Source organism: Marmota flaviventris, chromosome 12 (genome assembly GCF_047511675.1).
Source record: "Marmota flaviventris isolate mMarFla1 chromosome 12, mMarFla1.hap1, whole genome shotgun sequence".
NCBI classification, from domain to species: domain Eukaryota; kingdom Metazoa; phylum Chordata; class Mammalia; order Rodentia; family Sciuridae; genus Marmota; species Marmota flaviventris.
Window position 1 is genome coordinate 70,351,684 of NC_092509.1, and position 20,475 is coordinate 70,372,158.

The following is a 20,475-nucleotide window of genomic DNA, read 5'->3' on the forward strand; positions in this document are numbered from 1 at the left end:
CCAGCCCCGGCGAACGCAGCTGGGCCCCGGGGACCAAGTCTCGGAGCCGCCAGGGACTCGGCGCGAGCCGCGCTTCTGCCGGAGCCGGACCGGGCCGCGCCGCCGCCTCCTTCCGCCGGCCCCGCCGCCGGCCATGCATTCTTCCGGCTCCTCTTGCTCCCGCAGCCGGGGCCCGACTCCGGGTAGTCCGAGGTAACCTCCGGCTCGGCGGGTGCAGGCCCGGCGCGGTGAAGCCGGGCCCGGGAAGGCGCTGGGGGCGGGGAAGGGGTGTCGTCGCGTGGCCCGGGGAGGAGGCGGCGGCGGCCTGAGGGACTAGGGCGCGGTAGGCCCGGGAGAGGAGGCGGGGGCGCGGGGTATCCGCCCGCCTCCCCGGGACCCGCCCCGGTGACAGGTCCGGCCTCTTGAGTCCCCGCCGTCCCTCTGTCCGCAGGCAGTCGCGAGGGGAGTAGGGCGCTCGCGCGCCCGCTCGCGCAGCGCCTCGGGCCGCCTCCGCCGCGTCCATGACCGCGACCTCTCGGCAGGGGACACCCGCCGCCGCCCCGTCCCGCGCTCCGGGCCGCGGGCCCCCGACCCCGCTCGCCCTAGCGCTCCGCCGCCGCTCGCCTCTCGCTGCCTGCCGCTCGCTCCCGCCGAGGTGAGCCCGGAGCGCGGCCCGCGCCCGCCGCCCGACCCCTTCCTCCTCCGCGGAAACCGCTGCCGGTGCCCCGGCCAGCGCGCGGTGGTCGCCTCCTCGTCCCCGTTTCTTTCATCATCCCTCGCTTCCCGGTCCTCCGGTCGCAGATCTCATTCTCTTCATCCCTGGCCCCCTGCCTTTACCTCCCTCTGGCTTTTGCTCCCCTCCCCCTACTGCTTTCTCGTTTTTGCTTTATTAAGCCCCTCTTTCTCCTTTCACCTTTTATCTTCTCTTTTCTAGGCCCCTCTCCTTTTTTTCTTAAAAAAAAAAAAAAAAAAAAAAAGGGGAAAAAAAAAAACCCTATTGCTGCAAATGAGAATTTTGAGCGTAACTCTTGGCTGATGCGAGGGACCTTTTAAAGGGATGAATCAATGTACAGGAATGGTGGTGGAGAGGACGCCGAGCTTCTCGCTGTCTGGGAAATCTGACCGAGAGGTGCCTGTTTCAGTCCTTTCACTCGTGTACCCTCAGTTGGGAGACATTGAGGGTGTCTGAAGCTAGCGGGTCTGTTTTTCTTCTTTAAAGTCTAGAAAGACGACCGCAGTGAGACGCGGTGCGGGGACCGCCTCCAATTAGGAGTGGGAATTGTATTATCATTTGCTAAATATATTATGACATGCCCCAGGTGCCCCGGTGAACCGCTCCCTTGACCTTGTGCGGTTCCTTCTCCCTCGCTCTCTGTCCCCCTCTGGAATTTGCCCGTGAGATAGCTGAGGTACTACACCCGGAAAGCTTAGACCCTAGCTTTTTCTTTTATTTTTGTGCTGGAGGCGATTCTTTGCTGGTGACTATTTAGATGTGTTTAGTCCATTTTCCTTTTTAAATGAATTTTCCTTTCACTCCAGGAAGACAGAATGGACTCCAGTGTGAGAATGGCTGCGACTTTGGAAGAAGCTCCACGAAGGGGCTGGATCTTGGTGAAAGCCCTGATGAGATTTGCCTTCATGATCTTCAACAACCTGGTTGCTATTCCATCCTATGTCTGCTATGTAATTGTTCTGCAGCCCCTTCGAGTGCTGGACAGTAAGCGGTTCTGGTATATTGAAGGAACCATGTATAAATGGCTTTTAGGAATGGTGGCTTCCTGGGGATGGTTCGCTGGATATACAGGTAAGAATGTGAGCACTTTTGTTTAATGCATCTGAAAAAAAATCTGTAATGTTATGCTTAAGTCAGTAGACATGACAGAATATTTGCTATGCTTGGGGTTGAAGATGCTTTTATGCTTACACTATTGAAAAATAAACGAAAAACAATCCTGTTTGATTTCTCTTAAATTCCTTAAATTAAATTTTTAATGTGATTGACATTCATTTGTTAAAACTGGGAGAGCTCTTGTAGAGAAACAAGAGTGCATTATGTAGGACTTGAGGGCTTATAAAGATGTTTAGCCCATAAACATTGGGAATTGAGAAGAATGACGAACCAGATTTGTGCAAAGGCAGTTTAATAAGTTTTTTCATTTAATGTGATATTGAACTATGTTAATAACATTATAAGCCAAACAAAAATGGCTTTTTGTGTTTTTTTTTTCTCTATAATCTTGTATTATCTCAGTGTTAAGTTTTAAAAATTAAGTTGTCTGTGTTAAGCTTGTTTCTCTCTTGAGTGCTTTTAAGTAGATTTCTATTTCTGCTTTTAAATTGCTTTTGGGGAGCAGTAATAACACTATTCTGAAGTGGACTGTTATAGAATTAAATGAGAAGTAGTGTTTATTTTCTTTTTATAAACCATATGTACTTTGAGAACTTAATGCTTCTGTGAAAATGCGATGTCCATTATTATACTTACTTGATTTTTTTTTTCCTCCAAGAATTAAGATAATGAAGAACACATTGAGGTTTCTAGTGCTTGTCAGATGTGAAGGCTTTTTATCACAGAAATGTTTAACTGGCTGGCAGTTTCCTTAACAATCATGCCACAGATGCTCGTGTCAGTAGTCTGCAGTTCAGAGCTTAGAACAGTGAGGTGGGTACCTACTCTCAAGGTTAAGCAGCATAGCAGTTCTCCATTTTTAAATTTGGTCTCCTCCTTTTCCTGCCGAGGCTGCATCTGCAGATTTTGTCCATACACAGGAGAGAAGGACTGACAGTACAGAGCTTTTATGGAGCCTGGCAGACTCTTGCTGTTGTCAGAATGTTCTCAGTTGCCCCAGATGAAGCCTTTTCTCCTTCCAGCAATGCCATTTATTACTCTGCAAGTACTGAAACCCCAGGGATAGGTGTTCATTGCTTCCTTGTCCTGTGTCTTGTTGAGATTCCTGCTTTTTATATACAGTATGTGAGCTTCAGGTTCACTTTTAGAACAGAAGCAGTAGCAGTGGTAGAGAAAAAAATGAAGTTCAAATCTGTTATGCTGAATTTTTATCTGAATTTCATTGCTGTCTTTGAATGACTTTACTTGATATAGTTTGAGCTTTTCCAAATATATATTTCTTAAATATTTATTTTTTAGTTGTAGGTGGACACAACACCTTTATTTATTTATTTTTATTTATATAGAACAGCAGAATGCGTTATAATTCTTATTACATATATAGAACACAATTTTTCATATCTCTGGTTGTATACATAGTATATTCACACCAATTCATGTCTTCATACATGTACTTTGGATAATAATGATCATCACATTCAGCCATCATTAATTACCCTGTGCCCCCTCCCTTCTCCTCCCACCCCTCTGCCCTATCTAGAGTTCATCTATTCCTCCCATGCTCCCTTTATTTTATTTTTATGTGGTGCTGAGGATTGAACCCGTGCCCCACATATGCCAGGTGAGCGCTCTACCTCTGAGCCACAACCTCAGCCCCCCAAAATATATTTTAATACTAGTTATTTTATTCTTTGTACTTAAGTATCTCATTTTAAATGAGCTCATTAGCTTTTTACAGACAGATTCCAGAAGTTGTTTCTACTTTAAATGCAACAAAATTATTGAAATGTTTGGGCTTGTGTGTGATGTATTTATAAGTGAAAAAGGTGAAAAAAATTAATTTGTCATTGATTTTGAGATTATAAGAAATGTAGAGTTACTATTTGAAGTTAGTTATCCTTTGGCTATAGCACAGCTGCAGTGTATTTTTATTTTCTTGGGGGTATCACTCCCTTACTGATTATAGAACTACTGTGTGGTTTATTTTGCTACCTGCTTAGAAAGTGGTCTTGACACGATCTGCATCAATGTCTTTGATGGATCTGCTCTTTTCTAGGCTACCTCATTTTGACAATTTGGTCAGTTTCTCATTTAAATATAGAATATTTTAGTGTGTATATTTTAAATGTTTTCCCCATATGTAAAATATTTGGTTTCAGAGAGTCTGATCATAATAGAACACAGTCAGGTTCTCTGGTTCTGCACAGATTACTGGGCTAGGGATGTAGCTCAGTGCTAGACTCATCTAGCATATGTGAGGCTCTGGGTTCAATCACCAGCACAGCAAATAAATAAATAAACAAACTTCTGTTTGGGGTAACACAAAGTTTTTTTTTTTTTTTTTTTTTGTACCAGGGATTGAACCACTAAGCCACATCTCCAGCCCTTTTTCATTTTTTATTTTGAGATGGTCTTGCTGAGTTGCTTAGGGCTTGATAAATTGCTGAGCTGACTTTGAACTTGTGATCCTCCTGCCTCAGCCTGCTGAGCTGCTGGGATTACAGGCGTGTGCCACTGCTCCCAGCTACAAAAATGTACTAAAGTTCTGTGATGTTGCCTCTTAATGTACAGCAGATGTCACAAAAATGAGTCCTTTGAATGCTGACATGCTTCTTGGATGATGAATGGTGAAGCCCAAGGACTTTAATGAATTTTCTTGTATTTAGTTTACATTCTCAGAGCTGGAGAATTACTTGTGGGCATAGAAGGTGGAAAAACGGATTTTCTGGTCTTTCTGCTTATTTCTGACATTGTCAGAGGAACACATTTATTGAAAGAACTCTGAAGACAATGAGTTTGTTCCTCCCTAGCTTGCTATTATTACAAGGTGGAGGTGATAGTTAACATTTCTTTTAGTGGGAAGTGCTATACAGGTATCTCATGTTGAGGAAAAGTTTTATACTGCCTTTATCCTAGTATTTTAAGGATAAAGTATTAAGTCTTAAATATTTTATCCAAAAGACATACCAGTTTAACTAGTGATTCATTTCTACATGCTTTGTTTGGATCTGGGGTAAATCTGTGTACCCATTTTTCCAATTTAAGTGAAGGTTGGCAAATTTCAGAGAGAGATTTTGTGAAAAGCAAAATGTGTTTATTTATAGCAGTTTATTTTGACTTTCACTTATTTTAATAAAATTATTGTTGTCCAAGTACATTAAAGTCTCTGTACATGAAATAGTTAAAAAATCTTCATGGGGCTGGGGTTATGGCTCAGTGGTAGAATGCTTGCGTCGCACATGCATGGCCCTGGGTTCAGTCCTCAGCACCACATAAAAATAAATAAATAAATAAAATAAAAGTTATTTAAAAAATATTCATTGTAAGTGGGAGCTCCAGAATTTCCATATAGGATCGAGAGTCTTATGGGCCAGTCTGATTGGCAGGGACTTGGGGTACCAGGAAACTTTCTGCTAAGCTGTTTTTGCTTAGCAAATGTTATTTCCCTTAGATTGGGTATTTACTTGGGGTGGCTTTAGGGAAAGCTGATGCAGATGAGGTTTAGGTTCCTCACAGCTGCTATGGCTATATGTTCATCTTTGTGTGTTATTTGATTTGGTAGTGTTCTACATTTTTTATTGGGATACAGATTTGTTATGTAAGCAAAATTAATTTTCAGGAATTATATCTGACCTTGAATTTCTAGAGAATGTTTTAAAAATGTATCTTCTAGAGCAGTATTTTTTAGCCTTTGAGTCATAAAACCAATATAGAACGTCAAAATGAACATTTTTGGAAAGTGAAATTAAATATAGTTAAATAGAAAAGATAAGAAATGTGTATATCTGTGCTGAGTGTTGCCTCAGATTGTGTCTTGTTACAGTGTGTTTAGTCAACATTTGAAAGAGACTGTTGTAATGGAAAGAACACCGCAACTTAAGAGTCAGCAGAATTAATCTACCTTTAACATTTCTACTCATTAGTGGGGGGTGACAGCTTGATCTTTTTTATAACCCTAGAGCTTAATTTGTTGCCTGCTCCTCACAGAGTGCTCAATAAACGTCTCTTTTTTTTTGTTTTGTTTTGTTTGTTTGTTTTTGTTTTTGTTATTCCTGGTGTGGTGGGGATCAAACCCAGGGCTTCATGCATTCTAGGCAAGTACTACCTCTGAACTACATCCACAGCTTAAGTGTCTCTTGAACAATCATTTCTTTTATTCCTGATCCCAACTAAAATTCCTTAGCTGCCTACCTTCCTGAAAGGTCTGATGTCAAGGTGGTTGCAATCCATAAAATATAAATCCTGAACCAGATCACGTGAACTAGATTGTATAAAATACATATTTGTTAATTTAGCACATTTGTTATGTGTAGGAATGGGTGCGTTGGAAGTGCTGAGACACTAACACAATTGCTCACTTTTAGGAACTCACAGCAGCTTGGTGGGGAGACAGTGAAAATATATTGAATGATGCTCTAATAGAGATGTAGCATGGTATAAAAGAGGAGGTGCTTCTGATCTAGCATTAGTGGTAGTAGAGAGGGAATAGGGAATTTAGGGGAGGAGAGGCTTCAGATTCCTGTTTTTTTTTACCCATTAGGGAGCTGTTTCTCTGTGGGTATCTTTATCTAATCAGTAATTATAATGGATTTAAATTACTTGAATAATGTATCAGTTTGAGACTTACATCTTTGAGGCAATAATGTTAGCTAACATTTATTAAAATGTAAGTCAAGTAGTGTTCTAAGAGTTTCACACTAATGAATAATCTTACTTTGTCATTTTGCTATTAGTCATTTAATACTCACAACAATTTTATCAGTTTGGTACTATTATTATCCTGCTCCTTTTGTTATTGATAATTGAAACAGAGGTTTCACAGGTATTTCTCCTTAAGCATGAACTGAAATTGTTGTTGCCACAAGTTTATTTTTGTATTTAAAAAGCCAATATTGATCTTTAGATAATGTCCCTAGAGTGTTTTCTTAATATATATATACACACATACATATATATATATATATATATATATATATATATACACACACACACACACACACATATGTATATATATATGTATATGAATGTGATGTATATATATCACAAAAATACAAAGCTGGCTAAATACCTGAAGAAAAAAAAAAAAGCAAAGAACAATAGCCCACACAGTGAAAGATCAAAAATTTGATAGTAACTCTTCTATGAACAAAGGCAAAATTCTTTTAAATTCTTCTTTTTTTCTCCTTTCTCTTCTCTGTTGCCCAATTTTAGTCAATAGTATATTCACGGTAGTATATACTATTATGTTTGTTTTTACTGCTGCCTCTTCATTTGTGAGCTTTGAGGGTACCTTCGGCTCCTGGCTATTACATTAAGGTCATCAGAAAGCTTATTATACTTTCCCTTGCTCTCTCCCTGCTCCCAGTTTATGTTACTTGCATTTATATAACTGTATGGCCTATTTTTATGTTTTATTTTGTTACACTTATCTCCATCTGTTTTTGTCTTAATTCTTCTGTTAAATATGTTTAATACTTAAGTATTTTTGTGAAATTTTTCCCAGTTGTCTTTTTGTTAGCTGAAGTTTATCTTTGTACAGATTGAGCTTCTTTAATATGAAAATCCAAAATCTGAAATGCTTCAAAATCCTAAACTTTTTGAATATGAATATGATGCCACAAGTGGAAAATTCCACACCTGACCTCATGTGAGGTCAAAATGTAGGTCTACTAAGAATGGCTTATGAAATTACCTTCAGACTACATGAATATAAGGTATACATAAGACTTAAGTAGCTTTTGCATTTACATCTCAGTCTCATTCTCAAGAAAGCTCATGTATATGTGCATATCCCAAAACCTAAAAAAAAATTGAAATCCAAACTCTTCTGATCCCACTCATTTCAGATAAGGGATGCTCAACCTGTAGTTTCTCAATAATGGCTCATGGGAACAAAATGAGTTTTCTTATAACATTTTCAGAACTGTTTTGTTGCTTTACTCTTGAAAGGCAGCTTATCAGGTAATAAAATCCTTGGCCCACCCTTTCTTTCCTGTAGTATCATATGGTATTATTCAAATGCCTTCTTGTATTAAATGTTACTGTGGAGGTGTGAAGAGCCAGGTTTATTCCCACCCCATTATTAGTGAATTGACCTTTTTTTTTGCCTATCTGTACAAAGGATTCTTTCTTTATCTGAGAGCTAGTAACTTTTCTAGAATATGTTGTTATTGACTGTGTATAGATCATTTTTTTTGTGGTACAGGTATGTTCTTTTAGTATACAGATTCTATTTTTATTTCAGGACAGTTTTTTTTTTTAATCTTTAAATGTTTATTATATTTTGTTTTAATTTGTGGATCCTAATTATGTGTGTGTTGAATCTCCCTTTGTATGTCTTTTATAACAAGTATTTTTCCCTTAATCCTTATAAATATTTTTTGTTTATTTGTCTCCTATTGTGTTTTCTGTAATATCTCTTCTTTGTTCTCCTTTCAGTTTTTCTTATTTGTGTGATTGTTTTGTTTTATTTTCTATAACTGTTGATTGACTTCTGCTAACTCATTCTTCCTCTATTCCTGTTACCTAGACATTTCTGTCTTGAGTTTTTGTATTTGTGTTCTGTGGTCTTGCTTCACTGGTGGTGGCTTCACTGATTTTCTTAAATTTAGACAGGAATATTAATTTATAATTTTTACCTTCTCCTTTGTAATATAATTCTGGTGACTGTTCTTTGATAAATGGTACATTTTGCTGCTCATTTCTACCATTTTTCTTATAGCATCTCAGTGCCATGCCAATTATTTTTTATTCCTTATAAGGTATTATATTTGAATATATGAATTATATTTCCCTTTGTGCTACACAGCTTTGTACCACTCTGACCAAAAGATCTAATAAGAACAACTTAAGAGGAGGAAATTTTTTTTTTTTTTTTTTTGGCTTATGGTTTCAGAGGTCTCAGTACATGGTTGGCTGACTCCATAGCTCTGGGCCCCAGATGAGGCAGAACACCATGGTAGAAGGGCATGGAGGAGGAAATCTGCTCAGTTCATGACAGCCAGGAAGCAGAGGGAGCAAGAAAGAAGAGTAGAGGGGAGGGGCGGAGGGAGGGGGAGGAAGGTGGAGAGGGGTAGGGATAGAGATAAGTATGCCTGAGACAAAATATAAACCCCAAGGCGTGCCCTTCAGTGACCTACTTCCTGCCACCCCACCCTACCTGCCTACGGTTACACCCAGTTAATGCATTCAAGTGGATTAATCCACTGGTTAGGTTACAACTCTTGATCCAATCTTCCCCCCCCACCACCTCTGAACATTCTTGCAATGTCTCACACATGAGTGCCTCCCTCCCCCCAACCCACGCCCTCTACTGGGGATTGAACTCGAGGGCACTGGACAACTGAACCACATCCCCATCCCTATTTTTTTTTTTTTTTTTTGTATTTTATTTATAGACAGGGTCTCACTGAGTTGCTTAGCACCTCGCCTTTGCTGAGGCTAGAAATTCTCCTAAGTTTTCGGAGCCACTGGGATTACAGGTGTGCCCTACCGCACCCGGTACACATGAGCTTTTTGTGGGATACCTCATATTCAAGCCGTAACACCTGTGTTATTATTGGTGGGCGATCTGGATGGGGCCAGGGTAGGTTTCTAAATTTCTGCCTCTGATGTTTTTTTTCACATATGGAGCCTGATTATTTCTCTGTGTTGCCACAAGTGATCCTCCCCAAGTCAGACTGAGTCTGGTCTTTTGTGGCCAATTCTGGATCAGTTAATTATATTTGAGGTCTGCCCCAAAGCAAGTAGTAGTTTCTAAAATGTGTGTGTGTATGTGTATTTGTGTGTGTGTGTGTGTGTATGTGTGTGTCCCCGTCCCCCACACAGTTCCCAGACTGTTTTTATTCTTGGACTATTTTCCAATTGTACATAGTTAAAACATTCACTGTGTTTCTGTTTGACTTTAGTAGAAAATTCTCATCAAAATGAATGGAGGAAATGAATTACCTTTGATACTTCAGTAAGGAGTATGAATGAAATATGACATGAATAAATAATGAAATGTGACATGAATAATAATACTTATACTTTAGGGTCTGATCTGTGGAAAATCTTAAAATGTTTAAGGATCACCAGTGCCCCCCAAGCTCTGATAAAAATTAGTATAAACTAGTTTCCTGTGTTTACTACTCCTAATCTAAGATTGGGGTTTGCTAAGTATTTAGCTTTTTTAAAAAAATGTTTATTGTTTTTTTAGTTGTAGTTGGACCTTTATTTTATTTACTTTTTTTTTGTTTCTTATATTTTATTATATCAATTTTCATACATATAGGAAAGTTTGAAGAACATAGTAATTAATACCGGTATATATCTCCTATATTTAACAATTATTATTTTGACATTTCCTATGTATATGTGTATCTTAAGTATATATAGAAACATATAATATGTATGATCTTGACTGATTATTTACAGTATGTAAATGTCATGTATTTAAAATGTTTCTAATATTTGATGAACCATATGAAGGTAAGTTTCAGACACCATTATACTTAAATCCTTTAATATGCACGTGTATCTTCTAAGAAAGACCTTCTCCTGCCAAAGATGTTATACTTCTATTATGCTAAGAACATTGAAAAAGTTAACAATTTTCTCATTTTATTTATTATTTACTTATTTTTATGTGGTGCTGAGGATTGAACCCGGGGTTTTTTGCACATGGTAGACAAGCACTCTACCGCTGAGCCACAACCCCAGGCTCTAGCTTTTGTTTTAAGAGTTTCTTTTGGAGTTTGTAAATCAGTGGCCATATTCAGCAGCTGATGTGTTCATATGGCCTTATGTTTTTTACAAAGTTAGTTGCCAGCATTTTAAAATTAGGAATATTTCACAAAACATGAAAAAAAAAATCTGCATTTCTAGCTGCTGTTGAGAAATTAAAATCAGGCCATGCAAGGGCTCACTCCTGCTGGCATCAAGCATGAGATGGCTGCCTTCTTTAGATGGGGCCTATGCTCTAGTTCACCCAGCAAGCCACTTCTTCCTTCTCTTAACTTGAGCCTACTTTGGTCATTGACATTACCCATTCAGATCCCAGAGACTTGGGGATGTTCATTTAAAAAAAATTAAATTACAATTACTATTGTTTCTGTTAGGTATGTGATAGTTTTGTTTGTATTTATATGGCTTCATAGTGCTTAAAACTGGTGAAGTCTGTCATTAAAAACTATGTATGCTGGGTGCAGTGGCGCATGCCTTTAATCCCAGCAGTTTGGGAGGCTGAGGCAGGAGGATTATGAGTTCAAAGCCAGTCTCAACAAAAGCGAGGTGCTAAGCAACTCAGTGAGATTCTGTTTCTAAATAAAATACAAAATAGGGATGGGGATGTGGTCCAGTGCCCCTGAGTTCAATCCCTAGTACCAAAAAAATCCCAATGTTTGTTAGCGATCTCACCTACTCATTCATGAAGCCGAGTCATTCAGTAGGAATCAAGAAATGAAGTGCCATTAGTAAGAGCTGTGTTCACAGATTTTTCAAGTTTTGTGTACCATATCACTAACCTAGTAAAATGTTTCCTGCTGTTTGTATACTTATTTAGTTAGCAAAATGTCTCATTTCTTCTTATGAATATAATCACATAAAATCTAGATCATTAAAATTAGTTATTTCCCTTTATTATTTAATATTTTAAAATATGAAAAACAATAAGCCTGGTTGATTTCTGCTCATTTTAAATTATAGTATAGATAGCTAATCTTTTTTAATATTTATTTAGTTGTACATGAACACACAATGTCTTTATTTATTTTTATATGGTGCTGAAGATTGAACCCAGTGCCTCACACATGCGAGATAAGCACTTTACCACTGAGCTACAGCCTCAGCTCCAGATAGCTAATCCTTTTAGAATATTATTTTTAGTTATGAGGTTACACTGATTAATTTGTGTTTGTGTGTATGGTGTGTATGTGTGTGTGTGGGGGGGTTTGCTGGGGATTGAACCCAGGGCCTTGTGTATCCGAGGCAAAGACTCTTATCAACTGAGCTGTATCCCCGGCCCACTGATCAAATTTTGCTAGCAAAAAATTTTCCCAAACTTTTTAAAATTCATTAAGCATTAAGAAACTATGAATCATGCATATAACACACCTGCTTTTTATTAGAAGTTTTTACTATTTGAGACTTTAAGGTTAAAAAAAAAAATTGTAATTTAAGTACATCAAGATGTTGCTGAGTCATCCAAAAACTAAACTGATCAGCATATCTTTATGTTAAACACAGTTTACATATATTTTAAATTGGGATATAATTCACATATGATAAAATTCACTTTTAAAATTCAGTGTTTTTTTAGTATATTAACACAATTAAGCATCCATCATCACCATCTAATTCCAGATCATCACCCTCAAAAGAAATTTCAAACCTGTTGGCTGTCATTCTCCATTCTTCCTCCTTTCAGCCTCTGGCAACCACTTATCTATATTGAGTTTTATAATTTGCTTATTCTGGATACTTCATGTATCATACACTATATGATCTTTTGTTCCTGATTTCTTTCATGTAATATAATGTTTTCAGTGTTCATCCACATTATAACATGTCAGTATTTCATCCCTTTGTATGGCTGAATAATATTCCCTTGTATGTGTAGACTACATTTTGTTCATGCATTCATCAGTTGATAAATATTTGGGTTGTTTTTACATTTTGGCTATTATAAATAATGTCACTATGAACATTCATGTACAAGTTTTTGTATTGACATATGTTTTCAATTTTCTTGGACCCAGGAGTCAAATTGCTGGGTCATATGGTAAATGCTATGTTTAACTTTTGAGCAACTGCCAAACTATTTTCCATAACAGCTGCACTATTGTACATTCTCAGCAGCAGTGTAGAAGGGTTCCAGTTTCTCTACATCTTCACTAATACCGGTTATTTTCTGCCTTTTGTTTTTGTTTTTTAAATTCTAACCATCCAAGAGAACGTGAGGTAGTATCTCATTGTGGTTTAGATTTACATTTCCTTAATGATTAATGATCTTTTCATATATTTCTTGGCCATTTATATATCTTCTTTGAAAAAAATGTCTTTTTAAATTCTTTGCCTATTTTTAAATTGGGCTTTTAGGCTTTTTTATTGTTGAGTTAGCCTATGATTTGGATGTTGTTTGTCCCTTTAAAAGTTCATATGTTAGGAGCTTGGTCCCAGGGTGGTAGTATTAGAAGGTACTATGGACATCTTTTTAAGAGGTGGGTCCTGGGGTCAATTGGGGGCATGCCCTCAAAAGGGATTAGAATATTTCTTATGGGACTCTGGTTGTTCTCTCAATAGGATTGTATAAAAAACTTGAGCTTGTCCTACACAATCTCTTGATTTCCCATTTAGTGAAATGATTACTTGGTCTCGCCATTGCAATATACCATGAGGTGATGCAGCTAAGGTGACAAGACCCTTACCTGAGCCTGCTAGTACCATGTTGTTTGGACTTTCAGCCTCCAAAACTCAATATAACAAACCTCTTTTCTTTACAAAGTTAGCCTATTTCAGGTATTTTTTATAGTAATGCAAAACTGATACAGGTTTTAAGAGTTCTTTATAAATTCTGGATACTAGACCCTATTTTTTTCCTTGTTTGCTTATGCATTTAGTGTCATAAACCATTGTAATCCAAGGTCATAAACACTTATACCTATGTATTCTGTTAGAGTTGAACTTTTACATTTATTTCTGCAGTCCATTTCAAGTTGATTTTTCTAATTGAATGAGGAAAGGGTCCAAACCTTATTCTTTTATATTAGATATCTAATTGTCCTAGCACCATTTGTTGAAAAGACTGTTTTTCCCCATTGAATGATCTTGGCATCCTTGTCAAAATTAGATGTGCATTTATTTCTGAACTCTTAATTGTTTCATTGATCTGCAGTTCTTTTTCTTATGCCAGTACCACACTCTCTTGATTACTGTAACTTTGTAGTAAGTTTTGAATGCTAACTATATTGTTATATTTAATTCTTTAAAAATCTATAATCTTTTTGTTATGTATTATAACTTTAATAATGAGGCTAGTTCACTACTCAGAAATCCTAATTAAAAACCATTTGGATTTAAAAGTGTTTACTGATAACAGTGTTTTTCAGAATTAATATACATAATTGGATTGAATGATCTTTTTTATGTCCATATAGAGAAAATATTTACTAGTTATATGTTTCACTAGGAGTTGGTTTAGAAATATTGTTAATACTCTCTCTCGTTCTCAAAAACAAAACAGGACATCAATTATAGAAGTATTTTGTATAATTGATCAATCAAAAATGTATTCACTACCTACTGCTAGTTAGCAAACTTGTTGATTTGTCAAATACTGGGATAAAGAGTATCATGATTTAGATAAATTTCTACCAAAAGGATATTTTGGCGTAGTTTTCATTTTGCTGGATGGTTTTGGGAATAGCTGTGTTTCATATGAATTCTGTGTTCAAAAGGCATCCGTACAACATTTTCTGAAAAACAGATGAATATGCAGATTTTGACCTAATGTGATGGTTCTATTTTTAAGTTTTTAATAGAGTTCCCTTCAGAGAACAGTTAACAGAGAATAAATTTATTTTGTAAAATAAGGGATAGATACCTGGATAAGGAGCAAGGATGTCAATTGGAGTAATTGTTGTAGGCTATTTTATGAATAGGATAGTATTAGTTTTTGTGTATGAGAGACTGAATTAGACAACTTTTTTTTGTAGTTATAGATGGACAGCATACCTTTGTTCAATTTGTTTCATTTTTATATGGTGCTAAGGATCGAACCCAGTGCCTCACACATGCTAAGCAAGCGCTCTGCCACTGAGCTACAGACCCAGCCCTGGGTAACCTTTTTGAGGCTTAAATAATCACTTTAAGTTGTCTTAAGCCCCCAGATGCTTGAATATAGATGTATTCTCTGTATTCAAATAATACACACTGCCAATAATAGATGTTGCTAAATAAGTATGATATTAGGAATAGCATAATATATTGGGGAAAAAAAAAAAACACTGTCTTTTGAGTTAGAATGAGTTTGGATCTTGCCACCCCAATGCTAGTTGTGTTACTTTGACCTAGTTGCTCAGTTTCTCTGATCCTCATTTTCATCTTCTGTAAAAATAGATTATGATATTTATTTCTTATAAAGCTTGACTATAAAATGAATAGCAAGGTGTTTGGCCCTCTATAAATGATAAATTTTATTATTATTGTTATTAGTAGGAAAACAACTATGCTAACCTTTTGGGTAAAGGCCTAAGTCAATATAGTTTTAAAATATATTTGAGAATACTTAAATATACTAATAGTATAGTTTAATAGAGTTCTTCTTTTAAATCAATCAATAAAGTAACGTAAACTGTAGTCTAAAATATTAACTAATTAAACTGTATGTTTATAAATTCTGAAATAGTTTAAAGTACTTAAAGTTTAAGTATCTTCTAATTAATTCAGTTATTTATTCTAAGATAAGTTACTTGGAGGCCTACTTTGTGCCAGTCGTTGTGTTGGCAGCTTAGGAGTACAGTGGCAACAAAACAGCATAACACCCTCTCTCTCTCTCTCTCTCTCTTTTTTTGTACTGGGGATTGAACCCAGGGGCACTTAACCATTGAGTCACATCACCAGCACTTTTTAATTGTATTTAGAGACAGGGTCTCCCCAAGTTACTTAGGGCCTTGCTGTGTTGCTGAGGCTGGCTTTGAACTTGTAATCCTCCCAGGCCACTAGGATTATAGGCATGTGCCAGTGCACCCATCTAACAGTATAACCCTTATTCTTAATGAGTTTACCTATTGGTGTGGGGGACAGACAGCAGGAGTCATATAATAACCATATAATCACTACTGTGGAGGGTGCTTTGGAAAACAAGTTGAGGGGGGCTGTCAGAATGAAACAGGAGACTTAATGTAGAGACTTGTGGTATCAGGGAAAATGGGTTCCTTGAGAAAGTGACATTGAGACTGAGACCCTAGAAATAAGTAGGAGTGAAACCAGGAGGAGCAGGGATAACATGTGCAAGGGTAGAAAAGAGTTTATTGTCTTTGAGGACAAAGGGAATGTCAGGTTGGCAGCAGCTTGGAGTGAGTAAGGGGAGAGGAGCAGGGGTCATTTGGGAAGCTGGTGAGGCTACATCTTCTGAGGCTTTATGGTGCATTTAAAGGATTTTGAAGTTTATCTTAGGAGAAAACTGGAAGGATTTTAAGTAAGGGAATGATGAAATCCAATTCTTATCTGAAATTGTATACTCTGCTTAGTTTTTGAGAATGGATTAGAATGAAGTGAATCAGGTATCGTTGGAGGCTGTGGGTTGCAGCTCTGAAAGATTCTTGTGTGGGTGAAGGTAATAGGTGATTGGTTAAGGGTGATGGCCATGGAGATGGAAAAAAGTAAACTAATTGGAAAGTTTATAGGAGGGAAAATTGTCAGGACTTGCTGAGGATGCAGTAAAGGTACAGGTGACAGACATGCCCCTGAGACTTTTGGTGGGTGCTGCTAGGTGGGATGGGGAAGCCTAGAGAAGGAGCAACAAGAGGAAAGATGTTTTAAAATTTAGTATGGTAAATGAGAAACATCCAAGTGGAGCTATGAAATAGACATTCGTGTGTACTGTGGAACTTAGAAGGGAAACTGAGCTAGAAAGAGAAATTGGGGAATTTTCAACGGCATTTAAAGTTGTGAAGATGGGTTGGATCACCTAGGGAGATGGTTAAGTACTGAGTGATGAGAGACCCAGAAGCAATCCCTAGGGAACCCAGCATTCGGAGGTTGGGGAGGTAGAGGGCACAGACTTGGGAGGAGCAGCTGGATAAGTAGTAGGAGTAATGCCTGTCTCCATAGTGCAGTACCCCAGAAGTCAACAGCATTTCGAGGGATGAACGCTCGGGGGAGGGGAGGGAGAGCTGCTGAATGCTGCTGCAAGTTTCTGTTTTGTAAGACGAGAGCTAATTCTCTTTTATTGTTTTTGGCAAGAACAGCTTCATTGAGATGGTAGAATTGGAAACCAGATCCAGATGAGTGATGAATGGGAAGGGACAAAATGGAAATAAGCAAATATGACTTTCCAGAAGCTTAGCTGTCACTGAATAGAGGATTATAGTGGCAAGAAGAATTTAGGGTCAAGGCAGGTCTCTTTCAAAATTTTTATTTTTAAGAAGGAAAAGTCTAGATCTTGATCCACTCAGGGTTGTATCTGATGGAACAAGGGTCATTTACGTACACAGCTAATGTATTTTGGAAACTATTCTTGGTGAGAATTGAATGAGTGAATGCCTACCAGCACTGAGTGAAACAACTTAAATGTTGTCTATAGTGGCAAAGACAGCAGAGAGGTCCACAGCCTCCATGATCTAATCCTAAACAGAATTCTTTATTTAGTAATAAGACTGCCTTCCTACAACTCCTCTGCATTTTCTTATTGATATTCTTCCTCTTCCTAAAATCTGTTCTACCATTTCTTTGAAAGTTTCTACCTGCTTGTCTAACGCCAAGACACTCTTCCCCTCTAGTTTCTGCTGTCTCCTTTCTGAAACTCTGGATCTCATCCATAATTGTGGTTCCCAAACATTAGGCTTTCCTGGAGTGCTCAGAGTTATCAGGGCTCAGAAGTCCATATGCCTCTCAGGTACCATCTGTGGATGAAAAAGAAGTGTATCTTGAAATATGTGCTAATATTTTCCTAATATATATGTGTATAGTTTCTGTTTTGACTATCACATCTTTTGAAGTCATTATAGACTTTAGTAGCTTTTTGTTATGGATATTTTCACTTGGTGCTAGAAGAACTATTATATAAAGGTCAGCCACGTTTTTTTTGGACCTTAAAAAAATGTTGGTACTTTAAAAGGTTAGGAATCACTTCTCTACAATATAAAACATTCAGAGTTCTGCTTCTTGTTCTTTACCTTTGCAGTTCTTGTCTCTTGGCAATTGCTTAAGGGCAGTGATTGTTCCTTCTTTTACCTTACAGTAAAGGTTGGCAAACTACAACCCTTGGGCTAAATCCATCTCACTTCCTGTTTTGTAAGTCTCCTCCAGCTAAGGAGGAACTTTTGCAGCTGAACTTTTGCAATCAATCTGACAAACAAAAACAGTAACTTTAAACTCCAATTAAGCAAAATGTTCTCTCTCCCAACAGGGAATTCCATTCTTCTCATTAGTAGATCTATATTACAAAGATCAGTTATTGTCTTTTGTATTTTGAGTTTTGTCAATAAAAATCTTATAGAAACATGTTAGAAAATGTTATGTAAATACCTACATAATATCTTCAGTGTTCTGTTTTGTTGGTGTATCTTAAATTTTTTACTGACCATCATTACCATCTTTTAGGAAACGTTTGCCAACTCCTGCTTTATAGTAGTAATTCTCAGATTTATCTGCATATTTGAATTTTCTAGGGAGCATTATATAAGTGTAAATATATACATGGATTCTACTACCCTGAAGATTCTGATTCAGTACAGCAGGAGTAGAGCCTAGGAATCCACATTTTTAGCAAGGTATTGAGTTGTTTAGGAATTACTGCCTTTTAATATATTATGAGGTTTTAATCCCAAGAAATAACGAAATGAATATTAAATTATGTCAGAGGAGATCTTCAACATTTACTAGCTATGGGAGGGACCTTATCCCAGGAACTACTTTTTCTGCAGGTTTTAAAAATTTCTAGTTTCCTAGCTAGGCACAGTGGTGCACAGCTGTAATTCTAGCTACTTGGAAGATTGAGGCAGGAGGATCTCAATTTCAAGGCTAGCCTTGGCAATTTAAGAGAGAACCTGACTCAAAATAAAAAGAACTGGGTGTATAACTCAATGGTAGAGTTCTCTTGTGTTCAATTCCTAGTACTACTACTACTAATAATAATAAATTAATTTTAGTTCCTTATTAATGGATAATTTTTCTTTACTTTCCACAGTAGTAGTTCTTTTATCTTTTGGGGTTCACAAGAACATCTTTCAGAATCTGATGAAAAGTTATGCTATCCTCTCCCCCCCCAAAAATGTGTACCTGTATTAGTTTACTATGACTGTCATAACAAATTACTACAGAAGTGCTTAAAGCAATAGATATTTATTTTCTCAGAGTTCCAGAGGCAAAAAGTTCTAATCAAGATGTCAGCAGGTGAATCCCCAGAAGCTCTATGGGAGATCCCTTGCCTCTTCCAACTTCTAGGCTAGGTTCCTGGGTTGTGACTGCATCACTCAGTTTTGTGCTTCCAGGGTCTCATTGCCATTTTCTCCTCTAGGTATATTTCTTATAAGGACAAGTGTACTTGGATTTAAGGTCTATCTGGATAATCCAAGATAAGCTCTTACTCTTGAGATCCTTAACTTAATCATTTTTTTTTTTTTAATCATACAGGGTAGCATTCACAGGTTCCAGGGATTTGACATGGGCATCTGGGGGAACTTTTTGGCTTCCCATAGTACCTTTGCATATGCTCACAATTTTACAAACAGCTTTAAGAGGTCATAACTCTCTGAAATCCCTTTGTAGACCCATCGACTCTACGTTTGGACTCCTTGTTCAGTGAGAAGCTTACACTCACCATGTTTTCTAATTAATGTAATTTCTGTTCTCTTCTGTTTCTTAATTCCTCATCTTACTAATACCAGGTTTGAAAAGATTTTTTTTCTTCTTGCCTTAGATTCTTCAATTTTTAGTTTACTCTTTAAATTAATTTCTTCGATTCTTTTAGGAACCATTTATCTTCTGGTAATACTTATTTTTAAAAGAAAAGCCATTTTCCTTCATCCTGCAGACTAGAGAGTAACTTTTTTATGTAGATGATAGATAAGTAGTAGTGCCTCCAGTGAGAAGAGAAACTTACCAATATTGGGAGGGTAGCATAACTTTTATTTATACATGGCTTCTTATTTAATACTGAAAACAATACTGAGAAGTAGGTATCATTAACCCTCTTATATAATAAGCAAGTGCAGACTGGTAGAAATTAAGTAATTTGCTCTGTGTAGGTGATAGAATAGCAAGGTTCAGAGCTGGTCTCTGAAGTTCTCTACTCTGAAGCCCATCATACCATGAGAACATAGCACATTTCACTTTTAGTTGAATGATTACTAATCCCATTAGATAGAGGCAATCTTCACTTTGGTTTCAGGGGTCAACAGATCTGGGTTTTAGTTAGATTTCTGTGCTCACTTAGAGTATTACCTTACATCAGTGTCTTATTTGATCCTTAGCTTTAAATAAGACTAACACTTGGTTTTGTATGTCTTTTAGGGCTGTTGTAGAAATTGAGAGAATATGAATGAAAACCCTTTTATTAAGATATAGTACAGTTAATTACTTTCTTGTTTTATCATATCCTTAGTACTTTCTTCTTTTCATTCCTAAATTTCAAATTTTGGAGATGTGGTAAAGCCTCAAACCAGAGGCTTTTTAAACCCCAACTGTGAATTTCTTTTGCTTAAGATCTCTTGGGTTTTGGCTGGTTGGTGTGAATGCTTGTATTCTGCTTTCTGCTCTTTAATGTTAATGGGCTTCCCCAACTTTGTTGTCTAGCTCAGTTTTACTTAACATATTTGTGAAATCTTTGTGAACAGTTCTTTTTCCTGGGACAGTTTTTAACTCCTCATTACTCTTCTTGCCCTGGGTTTTTTTTGGTACTGTGCTCTCTGGAGACTAATTCCCTTTTGTCTTCTCATTCTCCCCTA

General features: G+C 37.4%; 1 protein-coding gene across 3 annotated transcripts in view; it reads left to right on the forward strand.

The window, feature by feature from the left end:
• Positions 1–20,475, forward strand: part of Lpgat1 (lysophosphatidylglycerol acyltransferase 1) — a 78,016-nt gene continuing 57,541 nt past the window's right edge. Inside the window, exons 1-2 of one of the 3 annotated variants that reach the window (XM_027934858.2) lie at positions 1–192; positions 1,519–1,783. In XM_027934858.2, coding sequence (XP_027790659.1) covers positions 1,528–1,783 — 256 coding nt within the window. In that variant the 5' untranslated portion in view covers positions 1–192; positions 1,519–1,527. Of the gene's footprint in view, positions 193–436; positions 635–961; positions 1,109–1,518; positions 1,784–20,475 lie in introns of those variants that run through there. The other 2 variants (XM_027934856.2, XM_034636190.2) reach the window with 2 other exon arrangements.